The sequence below is a fragment of the Numenius arquata genome, chromosome W (genome assembly GCF_964106895.1).
Source record: "Numenius arquata chromosome W, bNumArq3.hap1.1, whole genome shotgun sequence".
Lineage (NCBI taxonomy): Eukaryota > Metazoa > Chordata > Aves > Charadriiformes > Scolopacidae > Numenius > Numenius arquata.
In genome coordinates this window covers 5,511,901-5,530,353 of record NC_133615.1, presented here as the reverse complement: position 1 = coordinate 5,530,353, position 18,453 = coordinate 5,511,901, and the positions used below count along the sequence as shown (strand labels likewise).

At 41.5% G+C, this 18,453-nt stretch overlaps 1 protein-coding gene across 2 annotated transcripts in view; it reads left to right on the top strand.

Moving 5' to 3' along the window:
• Nucleotides 1–435: 435 nt before the first annotated feature.
• LOC141476554 (E3 SUMO-protein ligase PIAS2-like) overlaps nt 436–18,453 on the top strand; it is a 34,736-nt gene continuing 16,718 nt past the window's right edge. The window contains exons 1-6 of one of the 2 annotated variants that reach the window (XM_074165241.1): nt 436–506; nt 9,252–9,726; nt 12,787–12,871; nt 13,576–13,626; nt 13,754–13,844; nt 18,270–18,404. In XM_074165241.1, coding sequence (XP_074021342.1) covers nt 483–506; nt 9,252–9,726; nt 12,787–12,871; nt 13,576–13,626; nt 13,754–13,844; nt 18,270–18,404 — 861 coding nt within the window. In that variant the 5' untranslated portion in view covers nt 436–482. The remainder of the gene's footprint in view (nt 507–9,251; nt 9,727–12,786; nt 12,872–13,575; nt 13,627–13,753; nt 13,845–18,269; nt 18,405–18,453) is intronic. The other variant, XM_074165240.1, reaches the window with a different exon arrangement.

Here is an 18,453-nt window from a genome sequence, read left to right as displayed (position 1 = left end):
GAGGAGGAGACTTATGATAATGACTCTCCGGAAATAACTATAATAACGACGCCCACTCTTGGAAATAATTGTAATAACTCAGCCCATACTAATGAATACGTATGCTTTTGTATTCTAAATAGACGCTTGTTTTACGAGCCGGTGTGCAAGTTTGGAGGAGCGATCCCCCTTGCACCCGGCGCCGCAATAAACATGCCTGCTTTATAACTCTTCGGGAGTTGTAGAGTCTGTTTCCGCGCATCACAGTGTTGTGTGCTCATCTGTTTTGAGACGTTATCGTTGTCGTTACTGCTCTGAGTCCATCAACCGTGCAAAAACCGCTGTCTTTTGGTTAATATGGGCAAATATATTTTGCATTTCAGACCTTTTTTTTTTCCCCACTGATGTCTCTCTTCAACTCCCGCCGCCGGAGCCGCCCTCCCCCGTCACGTGCCGGGGGCACGCACCGGGTGCACGATGGTGGTGGCGGTGGTGGGTAGAAAATGGCGGATTTCGAGGAGCTGCGGGTGAGGAGGCAGCGGGGGAGGTGCGGGATAAGATGTCGCCTTACCGTTCCTGGGGTGGGTGGGTGGAAGGAAGGAAGGAAGGAAGTAAGTAAGTAAGTAAGTAAGTAAGTAAGTAAGTTAGTTTGCTCGCTCGTTCATCCATTCACTTCCCTCTCTTCCTGGCCTTTCCTCACGGGGAGCTCCCGCCGTGCCCCTCGGTGCTTGCCGGGGGATGGCGAGGCGGCGGTCCATAACGGCCGCCTGGAAACTGCCGGGTCTCCGCGGCCACCTGCGCTTTCCCCGGGGAGGGGAAGCGGGGCCGGCCTGGAACGGGGGAGCCTGAGGGGAAACCTTCCCTCAGTGCCCCAGGACGAAACGGTGGGGCTCGGGGAGCCCGTTTACTGTCCCCGCCGGGTGGGTTGTGCTGGTGTTGGTGCGCTCTCTCCCCTCCCTGGCTCCCGACATCTTAAAAGCCGTTTTTAGTGGTTGCCTGCGGCCCGACCGGGCGAGAAGCCGGGCCCCAGCCCGTTGCCGGAGGCTGGCACGGCGGGGCTCGGCGCCCTCGGGAGCACTCCTATAGCCCACTGAAGGGAGAATGCCGAGTAATTACCGATTTTTTGAAAATACTAATAGTCGTTGAATCTTTTGAAAATTCATTAACGGCTTTCTAACCGGGAAAACCACACCTGTGAAGCGTGCAATCCTGTATTTTCTTTTCAGACCTGTTTTATCTTCAATTGAATGCCTTTTATATTGCACTTGTGAACTTTATGTAACAGATTTTTTTGGGGGGGGGGGTGGCCTTTTGTATTTTAAGGTGTGTATGCAAAGTGCTGACTACATCCTTTCTGTTTTTTGTTACATTTCTTGAACAATCAGTGAGTATCTTTGTTGGGAAGGAGAATGTCCTTCTCCAGCATCCACACCTGCAGAAGTGCTGCCAAGGGGAAGCATGCACACTGAATCCCTCTGACCTAGACTTTCCTTCAAAAGGAATAAAAGCCAGTTAAATAGGAACCGCTGTGAGTTAGGCTTTAGCTTAGAGCAAGGTCTGATGGCTGAACCGACAGTAGTCTGACCAACAGTGGGAAATATGCTGCAATTGCCAGAGAATTTCCTACACTAAGGCTTTTTCCAGTGCTGATACCTGTGCAGAAAATACCATAGCCAGAGGTCAATGTTCACAAAGGAGTCCTGGAAAGACTTTATTCGAATAAAGGGAGAGTCCACTGGGGCATTCCCCTGTGGGGTCTCTCAGTTTTTCCGGAGGAATCGGCCTCCATTTTATACTAAGGCCCTGCCTGCACGTAACCCTCTTCCTTTCCCCATTGGCTGAGGTACTTGGAAGGTACAGACTTCTCAATTTGCCTATTACCTAGAAGTTCAACAACTATAAAACCGCAGAAGTTAAACTTCTGCGTTTTCAGTTAATTCCCCTATCTTTCGGTTATCTCAGTCCTGCAGCTTCAATTAACTCTCCTATTTCCTTCAGTTATCTTACTCGGGTAATTTCATTTAACTTCCCTGTTTGTGAAGACACTCTTATCCCTATCTTATCACACCGCTTGGGTTGAAGTGGCTGTAGTGTAGCTGAGGAGCTCGGTTATAAAAAAAATCTAATGGGAAGAATTGAGCCTCTTTATTTGAGGACAACAGTGCTCTATCTTAACCTTAGGTTTAAGAAGGGCTGACTTATTCCCTCCCCCCAAGTTAAATGTTGTTTGGGTTTTTTTAACTTGTTTGTGTTTACATGTTTTCTTGTTTAGTGTCCTCACTCATTTACAGCCATCTTTCCAAGGTCTCTCAAGGGGTGTAGCTATGTAGGTGAATAAAATCCCACTATAAGCTTTGTAGCAGAGATGACTCTTCTTCGTGTACCTCCTCTTCTCCAGGCTTGAGCTGTGATCCGCATTTTCTAAAGCGCTATAATCTCTTATCTAGATATGTGTAAGTATTGATAGACTGTCTGGGAATTGGGTAGCTAAATACCTTTGAAATTATATATGCACCTGAGTTGCTTGCCAAAAGTAACGCAGGAAGTGTGTGGGGGGGAGGGAACTGGGTTTCAGGCCAACTACAGGACTGCTCTTTCGTTACTCAAAAGAATAGGTATTAGTAGTTTAAAAAAGATACTAGTCTGAAGAAACGTCTTTTGATGTTCTCATTCATCTTATTTGTAAACCGGGGTTCCTGTGAGATGAATCTGTTAGCCTGGAGCTTCTCTAAATGTTCTATATCTGGGTGATAATAATTAATGGTCCATTTTGGGAAAGCTCTAGATACTTTTTGGAAGAGAACATAGTAAAGACCTTGAAAACATGAGGCAGTCTACTGCCTTTTTTTTTTTTTTTTTTAAGAGGATACATTTGATTGTGTCTGCTTGAATACTAGACACTTGGTTTGCAGGTTTAAGGTTTTTTTCAGACAACCAATTCTTCCTGCTTTTGGCCAAAGAGAGACACCCCCAACAAATTTAATGAATTGACCTTTAGGAGTGATCTTAAACTGCTACTTTATAGATTAATGTACATGACGTTTTTATGGCAGTATTGTTTGCTACTCTCTTGTTGATTGTGATTTCCTGTAGTATGTGATCTCTACCTGCCTTATAAAAGGCCACTGGGGCAATTTGGAGAGTTGAATTTATTTTAGTAAATTGTTAAGGACTGACTAAAGGCAGGAGGTCAGAGTTCTTTCTTAAATCCTGTTTTTGAGAGAAACATGCAGGGGCAGCATTTTTCTATTCTCAGGGCAGAGGATCATTTTAATATTTGTTAGTACCATCCCAGCCATCCTCTGGACCTTCAGAGTAGTTGTTCTGGGGAGCGAGGGTTATAACTGAGAAGATGTAGTGAAAGAAAACAAAGAAACTCAAAGGAACCTGCTGTTTCATCATGCCTTTTAGAAATCTGTTTTGTTAAAGGATTCGGAAGTGGCTGTAACCACAGTTGCTACTTTTTAAGATATTGGTGAAAATGTTCAAAATAAGGCTTACCCTTCCAGACCTTCAGATTAACCCTTAATTAATTAGTAGTGTTTATTGAATTCTGTAGATTACCAGTTCCTGGAATGTTAGGCAGTTGCTGAAAAGATGTGGTGAGCACCACTGTATCTTTCTTGTATTTTGAGGTACAGTTTCCAGACCTGCTGTTTGCAGATGTGTTTTTAAACATGACATACCTTTATCCATAATCCTCACTCAGGAGCAGCCTTATGAACATCAGAGGGATTACAGAGGCTTGGACGGATGTGGAACAGAAGTCAGTGGTCTGGTGTGGAGGCCAGAGATGGTGTGTGAATGCGTTTTTTGAACAGAATTGGCCCAGGAATGGGGGAACTACAGCTCCTCCTGAGAGCCGTCTTTGTGAAAACAATTCCAGCTCCCAACAAATTCTGAACTCGCTGAGACTAGGCTTGAAGCTATGGTTTGCATCACAGGAAAATACTGTAGATAAGAGGATCGGTTATATATTAATACTTAAAGAGAAAGAAAGTCTCTTGGGTCTCCTAAGTTTCTGCTGGCATCCTGACTCTAATTTGGGAACAAGTAATACAGAGTGCATGCTATCCTCGAAACATTGCGCATCCCTAGTTTAGAAGATAACAGCTTCAGTCTCATAGTTTGTATTTAATTGAGTTTTGAAGTAATGTGTTAGTTCCATCTTTATGAAAAAAAACCCCAAAAATATAGGTAAACGAATATGCCTGTGCCAAAACTAATTTGAGTGACACTAGCGATGAGTTTCATGGCTATTATGGGGGAAAAAAACCCCTCATTTTAGTGAGAAGAGATGGAAGTGTGCTCATATGTTCTATGTGGAAGGGGAGATTACACAAAATTTACTGGAAAACCAGGGTTTATACCTGCTGAAAGTAAGTCCCGCTTCTAATTTTTGCTCTTGCACGCCCAGTACTGAAGTCATATGATTCAAATATGCAGAGCAATATTAAAATACAGAAATTGAAGTCTTATTCCTGTATGTATTGGATCGCTTGCTCTTACCAGATTTGGTGTATTTTTATTCTTGCTTTATTTTTCCAGTCTGAATGGATAGCGTTTGCCCATTTACCAGGTGAAGCAGTGCTTAGTGCTAAGTTGTTAGCCTAGAAGAAAACACTGAGAGCTATTTTCACATGTCCTCTTCAAGCTTTTTGCCAAACGCTCTCTCATATTCTGTTTTATTTTAGCTGTGTTAATAACGTATTGTCTGTGCCAACCAGTTTGGGTATTTGATGTAAAAATCAAATTCTGCATGTTGATCTGGGGTAAACTTAAAACGATGGACAGGATAGATTTGAGAAGTTTCTGTTGGTGTTGTAGTGATCTTTAGGTTGCAATTAATGTTGAATTAATAAGGTAACCTCTGATAAAATACTGTTAATAACCTATGGTAATATACTGTTATCTTGTATCTGTACATAAATCCCCTGTTTTTCTTAGATGCATAGTTGCTTTTTCAGACCAGTGAGGCTTATTGCAGTACCTTAAAAGTTTGTTTTGTCTAGAATAATTAACAATTAATGATTGTGCTGAGATATAGTGATGGGGGAGAGGAAGGAGATAATATAGTTTATGGTACTTAAGAAAAAAAAATAAAAAAATGAGGCTGCAATGAAATGGGTCAAGCTTTGTTTTGAGCATCTTATGTAAACACAAGTATTTGATTCGGGGTTTTCACTGTTACATTAAGTGTATGCAACTTTAAAGACTAATGCCTAATTTTATAGCCAGGCTAGAGTTAGTCCAAAGAAAAATCTCCCTAATACTGAGGACCTGATGGTCATGCTGGTTGCACCAACTGTTGTGTTCTTCAGAGCTGCTTTTACTGTGCTGTGCTACTTATGAAGATGTCACTAGTTAAATCTTTATTGTTTTCTGGAACTTGCAGGTTTTTATCTTATAGTTCCATCAGTTTCCAGAATACATTTGTACTTAGGGTTAGCACTGAGGTCTTCAGCCATCTCAAGACACAAGTTGCTCTTTCTTACCAGTATTCCACATTTCTAGCCAGCTGTAAATCAGTGTGTATGCAAATTGATTGCAAAAAGATGTCACAAAGGTGCTTCTCTGCTGTGAGTGTCCAGAAAAGGGCTTAAAGTCAGGAGTGAGGATTTGTGGGGTTGGTCCTTGGTGCGTCCCTTCCCTATATAGCCTTTAGAAAAACGTCCCTGTGGGGCTGAAGCAGAGCTCTTGTGTGGTGGAGACTGAGGAGAACTTTTGAGTCGACTTGGGTTGCTTCTGCAGGTTCAAGCATAGGGTTCATTACCTGAGCAGTTGCCCTAGAAGCTACAGTTGTTGGTGCTTATTGTAGATGTATGTCAAGAATTTAACAGGCATTTTTGGTTGTCTTCCATTCATATATGCAAGTACAGCGACTGTTAAAATTGCAGGTAGCTTTGGTGAGGGGAGTGTGGAGAATCATGTACATCTTGTTTGAGAGAGATGTTTGATACCTTACTTTGCTCTGAAACATGCCTGCCCTTAATTTCAGCACCGCGTCAGCATTTTCTGGACTCCTTATCATCATCATCCATGCAAAATGAATGCCATTCCAAATATACCTATGGCTTAATGCTTTAGAACAGTATTTCTGCTCATGAATCATGGTTGCTATAGTTTAACAATAAGAAACAAAAAAACCCCATGGAACTTCCTATGACCTTCAAGTATGAATTTCAGGGGAAAAAAATGTTTCTGGAATATAAAAGTACTTGAATTATCCAGTCTGATTTCCTTCCTTAAAGTTCTGTCAAGCTACTCTTTGTGTTCATGGAGAAACATTAAAAGTAAAATGGCTTTGGTCTTCTGTGTTAAAAAAACTTTTTATTGGGCTGTGCAGCTGTAAAGAACTTCTCTTAAAAGAAAATTGATGGCATTTACATGACACAACTTGAATGTCTAATCTTAATTCAGGGATGTGAAAAGGATGTTGGTAGCTAGGCTGCAGTCTGCTGCAATATTGCTGGAACCTCAAAAGAAAATAACTTGGTTGGGTTTGGGAGTAATATCTGTCTTGCACCATGATTATAAATGCTCCTAAGCATATGTTATGCCTCCATAAAAACTTGTTGATTATAACAAGTGTCCACTTTGATACATCTGTAAATGGAGTAATAAGCTATTCATGCACGTTGTTGTTGCCTTAAAGGGAACATAAATCAGCTTTAGGGGGGAAAATGTTGCAAAAGCCATTGTTTAATTATTTCCAGTAAAACTCACTTTTGCAAGACTTCTTCCTAAACCATATGTAAGATTTCTGTGTTGATGGACAAAACTGGGTAAATTTTTTTTTATACTCCCAAGCATTTTTAATGGAGGTGTCAATTTAAAAATCTTTCTGACTATGGTATTGAAGCCAGCCTGCATCTTCTAATAAAGTGAAATCCATCTTGTAACAAAATGCCAGTTTGGAATTTCCACATAAAATGCTAGCTGTTTCAAGGTGTGATTGACTGCCCATTTCACCTTGATTAACTTGCAGGAATGTACAGAAGGCAGCAGGCAGATTAATAGCCAGTATTTTGCAATACATGCCGATTCCTTAATCTCTATGTAAAGGATTATTTTATTCATTTGCATTCTGATTATAGAATCCAGAATCATCATGCTTACTGCCTGCATCTGAAATAAAGGAGCTGATGTTGCCATCAAGCTTATGCAGCTATCTATGGAAACATGCAACATGAAGTTCTCAGTAAATTCTTGGATATCACTATTATCTTTTAACACTATTTCTCTTCTATGTGGCATAACTATAAAGCTGTAATAGTACTTCAAGCTATTTTTATGAATACTGAAACGCTTTATTTTCTTCGCCCTGTTTGACTGTGAGACTAAGGAGAAGTAGCAGGGGACACTAAGGTGGCTGGGTGGACACTAACCTTCTCCAGCAGGTTGCAAACTGGGTGGAGTTCTGTCTCCATCTCCTCTTTTCTTGTCTCGTTTTGCTGTTGAGAGAAGTTGCTGGGATGAAATCAAGGTGACATCTGGGGCTGGTCCCTTCTTCAGAAGGTAGGGTGTGCCACTCAACGTGTTATGTGACACTGCTGTCACTGGCAATTGCAAATTGCATATGTGGACAGGGTGTTGGGGGAATACTAGTTTGAAGGCTGCTGAAGGCTTCCTTGATAGAAGCATCACCCAGTACCCAAACTGGCTGGCTGGAAATGTTGAAATTGGGTATCTGAAATGGGATAACCTCGTCCCCTCAGCAACGAGGCAAAGGCGTGCCTGCTGAGAGTACTACCATAGTATTTTAGATGGTTATTTTGATATGCGCAAAAAACGTGGGCCTTGAAAAGGCAGGTTCTGGCTGTTTGCTGCTGTCTTGTAATGGCACAAGTTCAGTTTTCATCTGGCTTAATTCCCTGATCTGTCTTACCGTAAAAAAAAAAAATAATTCTCTCAACATTAAGGAAAGAGTTCAGATGTTTTTTGGTGGCCGACTGGATGGTTGTAGCATTAAAACTTCATCTGAGATCAGATCCATGTTAGAATATGCGGGTGTAAACTCTGTAACTATACAGTAAGGATTAGGGAATGTAAACACAAAACATTGCATTTTGAGTTGTATCCTTTCCGAAATCAATGCCCAAAGCTTTAAATGTTGTATATTGGACTTCTACTTAAAAGTAAAAAAAAAAAAAAAAAAATGCACTTCTGAACTGTTATTTTTAAAAATATCTTTTATGGTCCCAGATGTCTACTACTTTGTACCTTCTGTGAGGGCCTTCATCTGCCAGTCCTTGAGACTGGACTTGGTACGGTGCAGCAGTACAGATTAAAGTCAGATGTTCTTTCATCTTTAAAACTTGTTGTTATGGTGGAAGAGTCCCACAGAAATAGGAAGTTGCTTAGAAGAATTCTGAACAATTTTATACCTCTGAAAAGAGAGCTTGCTCACAAAAATGGGAGACGATGCACCTATGCCGAGTTACTTGTTTTTAGTAATGGGGGGAGAAGATAACTTCTTGCATAGTGGGCTTTATTTATTAATTTTTTAAAATGAGAATTTTTCTGTCTATGAAATTCATAGTTCAATCCTCAGTCTTCCAAAACTAACTCTGATAATCAAATAAATAGTATTATTTCCTTTAAAGACATTTTTCTGTCCCGCAATGCCAGAACATGATACCAAAAGGGCAGGTTGTTTTCTGTGATGTTCTGGAAGAATCAGTTACGTTGGTTAAACAGTTCGTTAGTATGACATAATTTATCTTTTTAAGTGTCCACCTTGCTGTGTCATCCTCTAAGAGTGAAACCTGATGTGCCTGTCTCTGTTCATGTGTGCATTTAACATGCTGCCCAAAATAAAGGATGTTTCAGAATAAACTATGTGGAACTTAAACAGATGCTTATTTTATTTCTTAAAATGTGTTGGAAGACAGGTGATAGTACTAATTCATCTGATTTTTTTTTTTTTTGTTTGTTTCATGAAGTGAGACAGATTTTGTGTTAGAGCTTGTGCTTCTGCCTGTGAATTTAAGATAACGCTGCATGGGTTGCATTAAGATGTTGTTATTTGAATGTGAGAACAATTAGAAGTCTTTGAAATCAACACAACCAAACTCAACGTTCATTCTGGACACTTTGTTTCTTTGCTTTAAACTAAGTATACTTTTGTGTCAAGTAAAAGTATGGTTAGTACCTAAGATAACAAGTCTGGAACTATAATGATGGAAGTTCATATGCTTCATGATGCTCCTCAGAAAGGCCTGCTCAGAGTACTGTTGGTTTACCTGTGCTTATCTCTCTTTTCTTTCTAGAATATGGTATCAAGTTTTCGTGTTTCTGAACTACAAGTGTTGTTGGGGTTTGCTGGACGTAATAAAAGTGGGCGGAAACATGACCTCCTGATGAGGGCACTGCACTTACTGAAGAGTGGCTGCAGCCCAGCAGTTCAGATAAAAATCCGAGAACTCTATAGGCGTCGGTACCCAAGGACGATCGAAGGACTTTCAGACTTATCGGCTATAAAACCGTCGGTTTTCAATTTGGACAATAGTTCCTCTCCTGTCGAGCCTGACCTGGCTGTTGCTGGCATTCACCCGCTCCCTTCAACTTCAGTCACGCCTCAGTCGCCTTCCTCACCTGTCGGTTCCGTGCTCCTCCAAGACACTAAGCCCCACTTTGAGATGCAGCAGCTGTCCCCTCCGATTCCACCTGTTCATCCTGACGTTCAACTGAAAAGCCTCCCTTTTTATGATGTGCTTGACGTGCTCATAAAACCTACAAGTCTAGGTAAGTGTTTAATACCTCTGCAGGTCACTTACAAGCAACATCTGTTTCATGAATTAACTACTGAGTCCAGACTTAAACTGCTTTTTGCAGCTGGGAAAAGGTGGATACTCCCTTTCCTTCTCATCTCTACCCTTGCCCTCTCTCCACCACCTGTCCCCAAAAACCACCCTTCAGAAAATAGTGTTCTCTTCTATAAATATTATGTGATTAAAGATCTTTATCTTTTCAATATTAAATAATAGAGTAGAATAGTTCAGTTGGAAAATACCTACAGTGATCATCTAACTGCCTGAGCTCTTCAGGGCTGACCAGAAGTTAAAGAGTAATAGTTAAGGGCCAAGAGCAGTAGTTAATTGTCCAAACACCTCTTAAACATGAACAGTCTAGGGGCGTTGACCACATCTCCAGGAAGCCTGCCCTGGTGTTTGACCACCCTCTTCGTAAAGAATCTAGTCTGAACCTCCACTTCTGGCTGTAAGATTTGGACCTGAAGTCTTTGCCTGGTACAAATGGGGAACACATCTGTCAGGGCCAACAGGGAAAGGATTTCAGGGTGGATAATTAATTAGTTGCAACAAGGTAAAGAGAATAAGTTTACTAGTTCATTAGTTTATGTTTATTTCACTGCAACACTTCTGCAGGTTCTGACATCTGGTACTGAAATAGATACTTTGTGCAGCAAAGTTCAGTGTTGTATCAGATTAGTGAAGGTTTCTCAGCCTAGGGGTTGTTGCCAAACTGCATGTTAAAATGTAGAGTGGACCTTTGGCTTCCAAATAACCTGAAATCTCACTTTAGCTTCCACTCTTAAAGGTATTTAATTATTTGGAAATACATTGTTTTCTGTCTTGAAATTCAACCTGTCCTACCTTACGTGGTAGAAAATGTTCCCTAACTATTTAGTAATATTGTTTAGAAATACTTTCAGCTTTTTGCAAGCTCTTTGCATCCTCTTAAACGTTTTAGTTTCTTAACTGGTAATAGAATCATAGAATGGTTTAGGTTGGAATGGACCTTAAAGATCGAGTTCTAACCCCCCTGCCGTGGGCAGGGACACCTCCCACTAGACCAGGTTGCTCAAAGCCCCATCCAGCCTGGCCTTGAACACCTCCAGGGATGGGACAGCCATAGCTTCTCTGGGCAGCCTGGGCCAGTGTCTTGCCACTCTGAGTGAAAAATTTCTTCCTAATATCTCATCTAAATCTCCCCTCTTTCAGTTTAAAACTGTTCCCCCTCATCCTATGGCTCCATTCCCTGATCAAGAGTCCTTCCCCAGCTTTCCTGTAGCCCCTCTAGGGACTGGAAGGGGCTCTAATGTCTCCCCGGAGCCTTTCCTTCTCCAGGCTGAACACCCCCAACTCTCTTAGCCTGGCTTTATAGAAGAGGTGATCTAGCCCTCTGATCATCTTCATAGCCTCCTCGGGACCTGCTCCAACAGGTCTATGTCTTTCCTGTGCTGAGGACTCCAGAGCTGGATGCAGTACTCCAGGTGGGGTCTCACCAGAGCCTCTTGTCATCAGGAGTGAGGATTATCTTGTCCTGTAACATTCAGGTCCTCTTAGGATACGGGCAAGGGGGACAAGAATAATTTAACCTAGTACTTACTTGCCTTCAAACTCTTTCCAGAGCATGGTACCTGGAGGTGGCAGCAGCCAGAGCTACAACTCAGATCTGGGCAACTGAGATGTGAGGAATGGCTTGATGTACAAATAATTGGCCCTTCTGATGTTAGAAGGATATGAACATTGGCTAAAAATCACTCTAACGTGGATTCATTTGGAAATGAGGCTTTATTTAAGACTTTTAGGTTGAGATGGATAGCTTATAGTCCCAGTTAGTAGGCTCAGGTGATTGAGACATGGAACAAACAAGTTTATGTTTGAGAACTAAGGATTCAGAAACCAAATAGGTCAGAGAGCTGGGAGTATAGTCTGCTTCACTGTGACTCTTTTAAAGAGATTGATGTAGGTATTCTTTTGCACTAATATGAGAACGGAAGAGCAGGTGTAGGTGTGGGGTTTAGTTTTAACCCACACTCAATTCAGCAAGAAAATATTTCCGTGATCTTTTGAACATATGTTTAAGTATTATTTTGAAATACAAAATGCTGTCTGTGGGGTGTGTGTGTGCATGTAAATGTGCAATGTAGCTGTTTTGAATTGAGGAACTTGTGTGTGTTCCTGGGTTTTATTTCATGCTTGTGTCTTTTTTGTGTGTATTTTCTGGGCGTAGAGATCATCTGCTGTGAATGTCAGAGTGTACAAGACAACATGGCTCTTCCAAATTTGTCTGGTTTAGTTGTGCTGTTTTTGCATTTGTCCTCCTTGCTGGTTACTTTAAACTCTTGGACAAGTCTAATCTACCTTTATTTCAGGTCAAGATTTCTAGCTTCACAAGTTGAAATAAAGTAGAAAAGTAATATGTATGTATTATGAATGCTTAATACTAAAATATTACTGCTTCCTGTCACTGTCAGACAAGTAGGGTTATGATATGAAAGTTGTATTTTTTTTAATTTTTTTTTTCCCCAAATGCTACTGAGGGGTAATTCCCAGACTTGGAGTCTTCTCTGACATTAGGGGTTGTGCTCCCTCCCTTCCTCCCCAAAGGCTTAGTTACCTTTAGCTGTTTCTGAATTGAATCCCATTCCAGTTAGAATTCCAGCTGTTCCATTAATAACTTCTGGTGCATGTTCTCTTCTTGTAGTACCTTAAAATAGTTGTAAACGTCTTCTCTGTGGTACTCTTTTCATCAGGTATCCAGTATTAGATTTTGTTGTGTGTTTGTTTGAACCTCTCTTCTGTGGGAGAAAGGATTACAACGCATTTTGCCAAGCTGCTTTAGTGCTGAAGTGTAATGTGATATTAAGACAGCTGAATATAGTTGAATGAATGATTTGTTCCGTTGTGGGACAGACAGTTACATGCAGTTCAACCCCAATTTGATTATATTAAGTGATTTATGCCTTGTTCCAGGAAAAACTCAATTGCACATCCTGTTTTAATCAATGACACTAATCACCATGGTTAAACCTCTTTTGTTTATATTTTTTTTTCCTAGTACAGAGCAGTATTCAGAGGTTCCAAGAGAAGTTTTTTATCTTTGCTTTAACACCTCAGCAGGTCAGAGAAATCTGTATTTCCAGGTAAGAATGGGGTTTTTTGGTTCATTTTATGCCTCACATAAGCTTGCAGATGCAGAGTGATAACCCTCACTGAAGTTACGCTGAGTTTATCTGTTTTGTGTTCTTTAGGAACTGCCAGGTTTCAAGGCCAGGCTGGATGGGGCTTTGAGCAACCGGGTCTAGTGGGAGGTGTCCCTGCCCATGGCAGGGGGTTGGAACTCAATGATCTTTAAGGTCCCTTCCAACTCTAATCATTCTATGATTCTACCATGCACAGAATTTGTGTGCAGCTGGGGTAAATCCTACCCTGCTAAAGAGTTAACAGTTACTCTGTTCCAAATAATTGTGACTATTTAGAGAGGTGGTAAGCTTTTCTTCCCTGCATGTTTCCTGGCTGCAGGAATGGAAGGCTGCTTTTGTCTTTTGTCCCAGGGTTTGTGTTGGTGTAAGACAAGAGAATTCATAGGGTTTTTTCCTCTCTGGTAACATTGTACTTTATTGTTACTATAAACTCTTGACAGAGGATGCTGATCCTAAAGTCCTGCTTCGTTGTTTAGCTCCTGCAAGCTGTGTCACTTGTAAGGCTTGTTCATAGCTCAATAAAAGCAAAATAAGAGCAGAGTTTAGTGACGTTGGGGCACACGTGCCAGTTCTTTCTGCATATGACTGGAATATGAGATCTACTGTCTAAATGGGTACTTCTCTTTTTCTTTCTCTTGTCATAGGGACTTCTTACCAGGGGGCAGGAGAGATTACACAGTCCAAGTCCAGCTAAGGTACCTTTTTTCATAGTGTTCTCTTACTGCTTCTTAATTAGCCAATGTAACACAAGTCTAGATGTTTGTGGGGACACATGAATGTGGTGACACTTGAAAATGATGCTTTCTCTTTTTGGGGCTATAGGTTATGCCTAGCAGAGACAAGCTGCCCTCAAGAAGATAATTACCCTAATAGCTTGTGTATTAAAGTAAATGGGAAGCTGTTTCCATTGCCGGTAAGCTCGTTTGTACGTATTTGTGGCTTCTCTGACTTTTTGTGGTGTGTGTTTTTTTTTTTTCCTGTAATATTAGCTTGCTAAAACAATCAAGCTGTTTATTGTTATCACTGAAATTACTCTAGTTATTAATGTTAGGCATATGGTTTGTATGTTTGCTGTGTGAGATTAGCCATTACTACTCTTATGTTACAGCCACTGCATGGATTAATTGTGTTTTAGCCACCTATAGCAAGTTTGCAGTCACATGCTTTACTGGTTTCTGATATCGGAAAAGTTAGTAAACAGGCAGAGTCACCTCAAGGCTTAAATATATACAAAAAGGGAAAAGCACGCTCATTACTCTTGAAAAATCTCTAGAATGGGTATCTGTGTAATAGAACAGAGAGAAACTCTTATGCAACCCATTCTGAAATAGTTCTAGAAGCTATAGAGGATGGAAAAAGTAGTAGTACAGAGGGTTTTTTTTCCCAGCAGTGGGTTTTGGAAAAATGCTGTGTGGAGAGAGGAGGTATGAAACCTCCTTTTCAGAATATTTGTCACTTTCTCAGTGTGTCAGATGTGTTGTCCTGTACCCTCCCTCCTGCCATATGCAACTATGACTGCTTTTTTTTTTTTTTTTTTTTTTGCCTCTGCTCAACTTAAATGAGACTTGAGCTTCTCTTCCCCTTGCTTCTTTAGCCATTGCATCACTGTTCTTCTATCTGGCTTCAGTGTGTAAGAGGATTTCTTTCATATGTTTTCTGGTCATTTTTTCTCTGCAAATGCCAGTTATGTTCTTTGTGAGGATTGAGGATTTTCTCTTTTCTTCTGCAGGTTGTCTTCCTTTCTTTAAGCAGCCCACCAAAAAGAAGTGTGTCTGATGTTACCCTGTGGACATCAATGTCTGCTGACTCTTAGTCTTGCTAATATAGTTTACACCCTGCTATAATATGTTATGCTATCCATTTTGTGTGTAATGTATGTCACGGTCATAGCAAAAATTGTTTGTGATCTTGGATTCTTGCTTTGCTTTAGATCTAAACCCTGAAAGTTCTTCCTGTGCATCATGAAATTCTTTCATCTGTTCAGCAGAAACTTGAGAAAGTGAATAAATGACTATTGTCTTGGCAACTTCCTTTCCTCTCCTCCTTCATTTGAGCTGGATGACAAATATAGTCTCAATCCCAGTGCTCCTGCAAATTTTTTTGTTGTTGTTGGTTTGGTCACTGTCTGCATCTCTGGTGGTTCCTTTCTCTTGCAGGAAATGTAAGAGAACGTCTTTGCCTCAAAGACCACTATTGTCCCAGTCAGTAGTGTTGGTGTTAGGTAATTAATCAGTGATGCCAGCCTCTATTGCCAACTTGTACAGTTCTTAAGTGTTCTGTCTTTCCCTGGTGTAGCAGTTCATGCCTCTGCAGATGTCTCTAAATTATTCTTGGTCATCTTTTTTGGCTGCCATCCTTACTAGAAACTTCAGGGAATTGCTGCCAGTGTGCCAGTACTGCTTTGGGTTGTGCCAAATCATGGTAACACAGTGTGTTCTTGTCTTCCTACAACTATCTGTGTACTCCTCTTATAGCGTTGGTTCTGACTTAAAAGGAGTAAATGCAGAGCCTTTCATGCTGTTTTCATGGCAAGTAACAAGGATTTTATCCATAATGCGCTGCAGCAGGTAGTTCTCCTGTTGACTTCTCTTGTAGGCAAGACAAAATGCCAAAGTCCAAAAAGGTAATTTTGTTTTTCTTTTCAGGGGACCTCCATAGACCACTGCAGGTCTCTTTCAGAGGACAAAATCAAATACATCAGGGCAGGTTGGAAATAGCCAGATGAAAGAGCAATCGCTCTTTCTGTTGATAGATTTTTCTGGCTATAGCAGATTCCACCTACTTTGACTAATATGGTTCTTGCAAGGAGCATGGAAGACTTAAAGACTCAACTAACATTGGCATTTGCTAGCCACTAGTATTGGCAGCCGAACTAAACAGTACTAGACTATGCTGGTTGTGACAGGCAAGCAGAATGCTCCTCTCCCGAGTCCTGGAAAAGAAGAAAAAGTTGGGAAATATAAGAGAACTTGCATCCTTGCTCTCTTGAAAGCAAGGCAACTTTGTCTTAGGTTGGAGACCAATGGGATTACTGTGGCTGGGACAGTATTTGTGGAAATACTCTCCTAAATATTGCAGGGATGGTGTGTTCGTCCAAATAAGTTCATTATAAAGTCACTGTAGTAGGGAAAGGCCTACTACAGCAAAGCAATATGCTCTATAAATGGCTGCAGCTGTTACATCTGATTAACGAAATGGCAAATCATTCATTCTTTTCAATGTGAAACTGTCACCTGTGCATCTGCTGCCTCTGTGTTCTGCGATAAAGCACATGTAGTTCCCGAGAGCTGCTGGGTCACTTGTCTGGGGTGACAACCATGTTGAAGAGAGTTCTTTGGCAATTGCTGTCTGCAGCTCTGGCCTGGCAGACCATAGTCCCTTCTCTGTCCTGTCTGAAATTAATAAAGGGCACAGAGCCAGGGCTTGGTTGTCAGGTGAAACGTATGGACTAGTAACTGAGCTGCTTTGGAAAATTAGGAAATGATGTGACAACTGCTGAGTCCTCCTTGAATTAAAGGCACTGACTTGATCAGTGAGTGGAAGAGGCTGTTTATTTCTGTTGTATTATTTTCAGACTTAATGTCTTTCGAAGACTCTTTTTCCAAGCACTAGGCTGTGAATGTGAGTGTTTTTCTGGGCAAAAAAACCACACGCGTGTGGGTTTTCAGCATATCCTTTCCATGAGAGTTTCTTGTGTAGAACAATGCTGTCTTAAACTACATGAAATCTGGCAGTCGGTTCTGTGCAAGATGTAGGGCTGCAATATCTTGCTGGCATCCTTCTGGCGCAGGATGAGCTTTTGAGCTGAGTGGACCGCAGGGGGTCTGTGTGAGCTCAGAACAGAGATTCTCGGAGTTCCTGCTGCAGATGAGCTTCCTTTCATAGTGACAGACACAGGGTGACGGGAATAAGCTGCTCCTTCATGTAGCACAAGTACTTTTTGCTCACGATATGCTGGAGAAGATGTGCTTGCCGATAAGCAAAAGGGAACCAGATGGCTCACGATTCAATTTGCAACCATCATATAGGAAATAAAACTATAGAGAAAAGCTGCCCAGTGCTAGTGGCCGGGGGAAGAGTGGCCTGTATCAGCAATGGTGTGGCCAGCAGGACTTGGGGCAGTGACTGTCCCCCTGTACTTGGTACTGGTGAGGCCCCACCTCAAGCGCTGTGTCCAGTTTTGGGCCTCTCACAACAAGAAGGGTATTGAGGTGCTGGAGTGTGTCCAGAGAAGGGCAATGAAGCTGGTGAGGGGTCTGGAGCACAATTCTTGTGAAGAGCGGCTGAGGGAGCTGGGGGTGTTCAGCCTGGAGAAAAGGAGGCTGAGGGGAGATCTTATTGCTCTCTACAACTCCCTGAAAGGAGGGTGTAGCAAGGGGGGTTTGTCGGTCCCTTCTCCCAAGGAACAGACGATAGGACAAGAGGAAATGGCCTCAAGTTGCACCAGAGAAGGTTTAGGATGGATATTGGGAAAAATTTCTTCACCAAAAGGGTTATCAAGCATTCGAACAGGCTGCCCAGGGAGGTGGTGGAGTTGCCATTCCTGGAGGTATTTAAAAGTTGGGCAGATGTGGTGTTGAGGGATATGGTTTAGTGGTGGTTTTTGTCAGTGTTAGGTTGATGGTTGGACTTGATGATCTGAAAGGTCCCTTCCAACCTAAGCAATTCTATGACTCTATGAAATTCTTCATCAAAGCTGAGAGAGAGCAATATCTATTTTATTTTGTTTCTGCAGACAACAGCAAAGCCTTTTAACTCTTAAATACAGCAGATAATTTCATGTACAGCCCTTCTTCATGAGCCGTGGCAGAGTACAGGTGACAACCTGTTGCTAATGGGGCTGGGTGTAGGTGATGGGAGGCAAAGCGGACACCGAGGAGATGTGGAGCTCTTGGAACAAGACTTTATTGTTTCTTAAATAAAATCAGTGAAGTGTTTTCTGGGTGTGAAACACTGAATTAAACACAGCAAGTCATGAGGAGTTGTCACTAAGGCTGTGTCCTTGTGATGTTCTGTGCTCTTTCAGTGGATGGGGGGGGAGGAGGACAAAGCATCAAAATTCTTTTTTACTCTTCCAGTGAAATCACCTGGACTGTGTTTTCTTCCACTTTTTCAGCACTTCTGTAAAACCACTTTATAACAAAAAATGCTTTTAAATTGTGGTAGACTATGGTATAAGACTGTCAAAGACTGGTGTTTCTCAGAGTAAGTGTTGAATTTAGTCTCTAGTTTTACCTGCTTCCTGTAGATCTGTTTAAAACTAACAAGTCTGTTTCGGCAGGCTTCAGAATGCAGTGGAGAGACTTGGTAATGCTTTCCTTGTCCTTTCTTCCCTTAGGGATATGCTCCGCCACCGAAAAATGGAATTGAACAGAAGCGACCTGGGCGCCCCTTGAATATAACATCTCTAGTTAGGTTGTCGTCAGCAGTGCCAAACCAGATCTCCATTTCCTGGGCTTCTGAAATTGGAAAGGTAAACTTTATATTTTGTAGGATGTGGAAAAACTGTCTAAAAAAAGAGA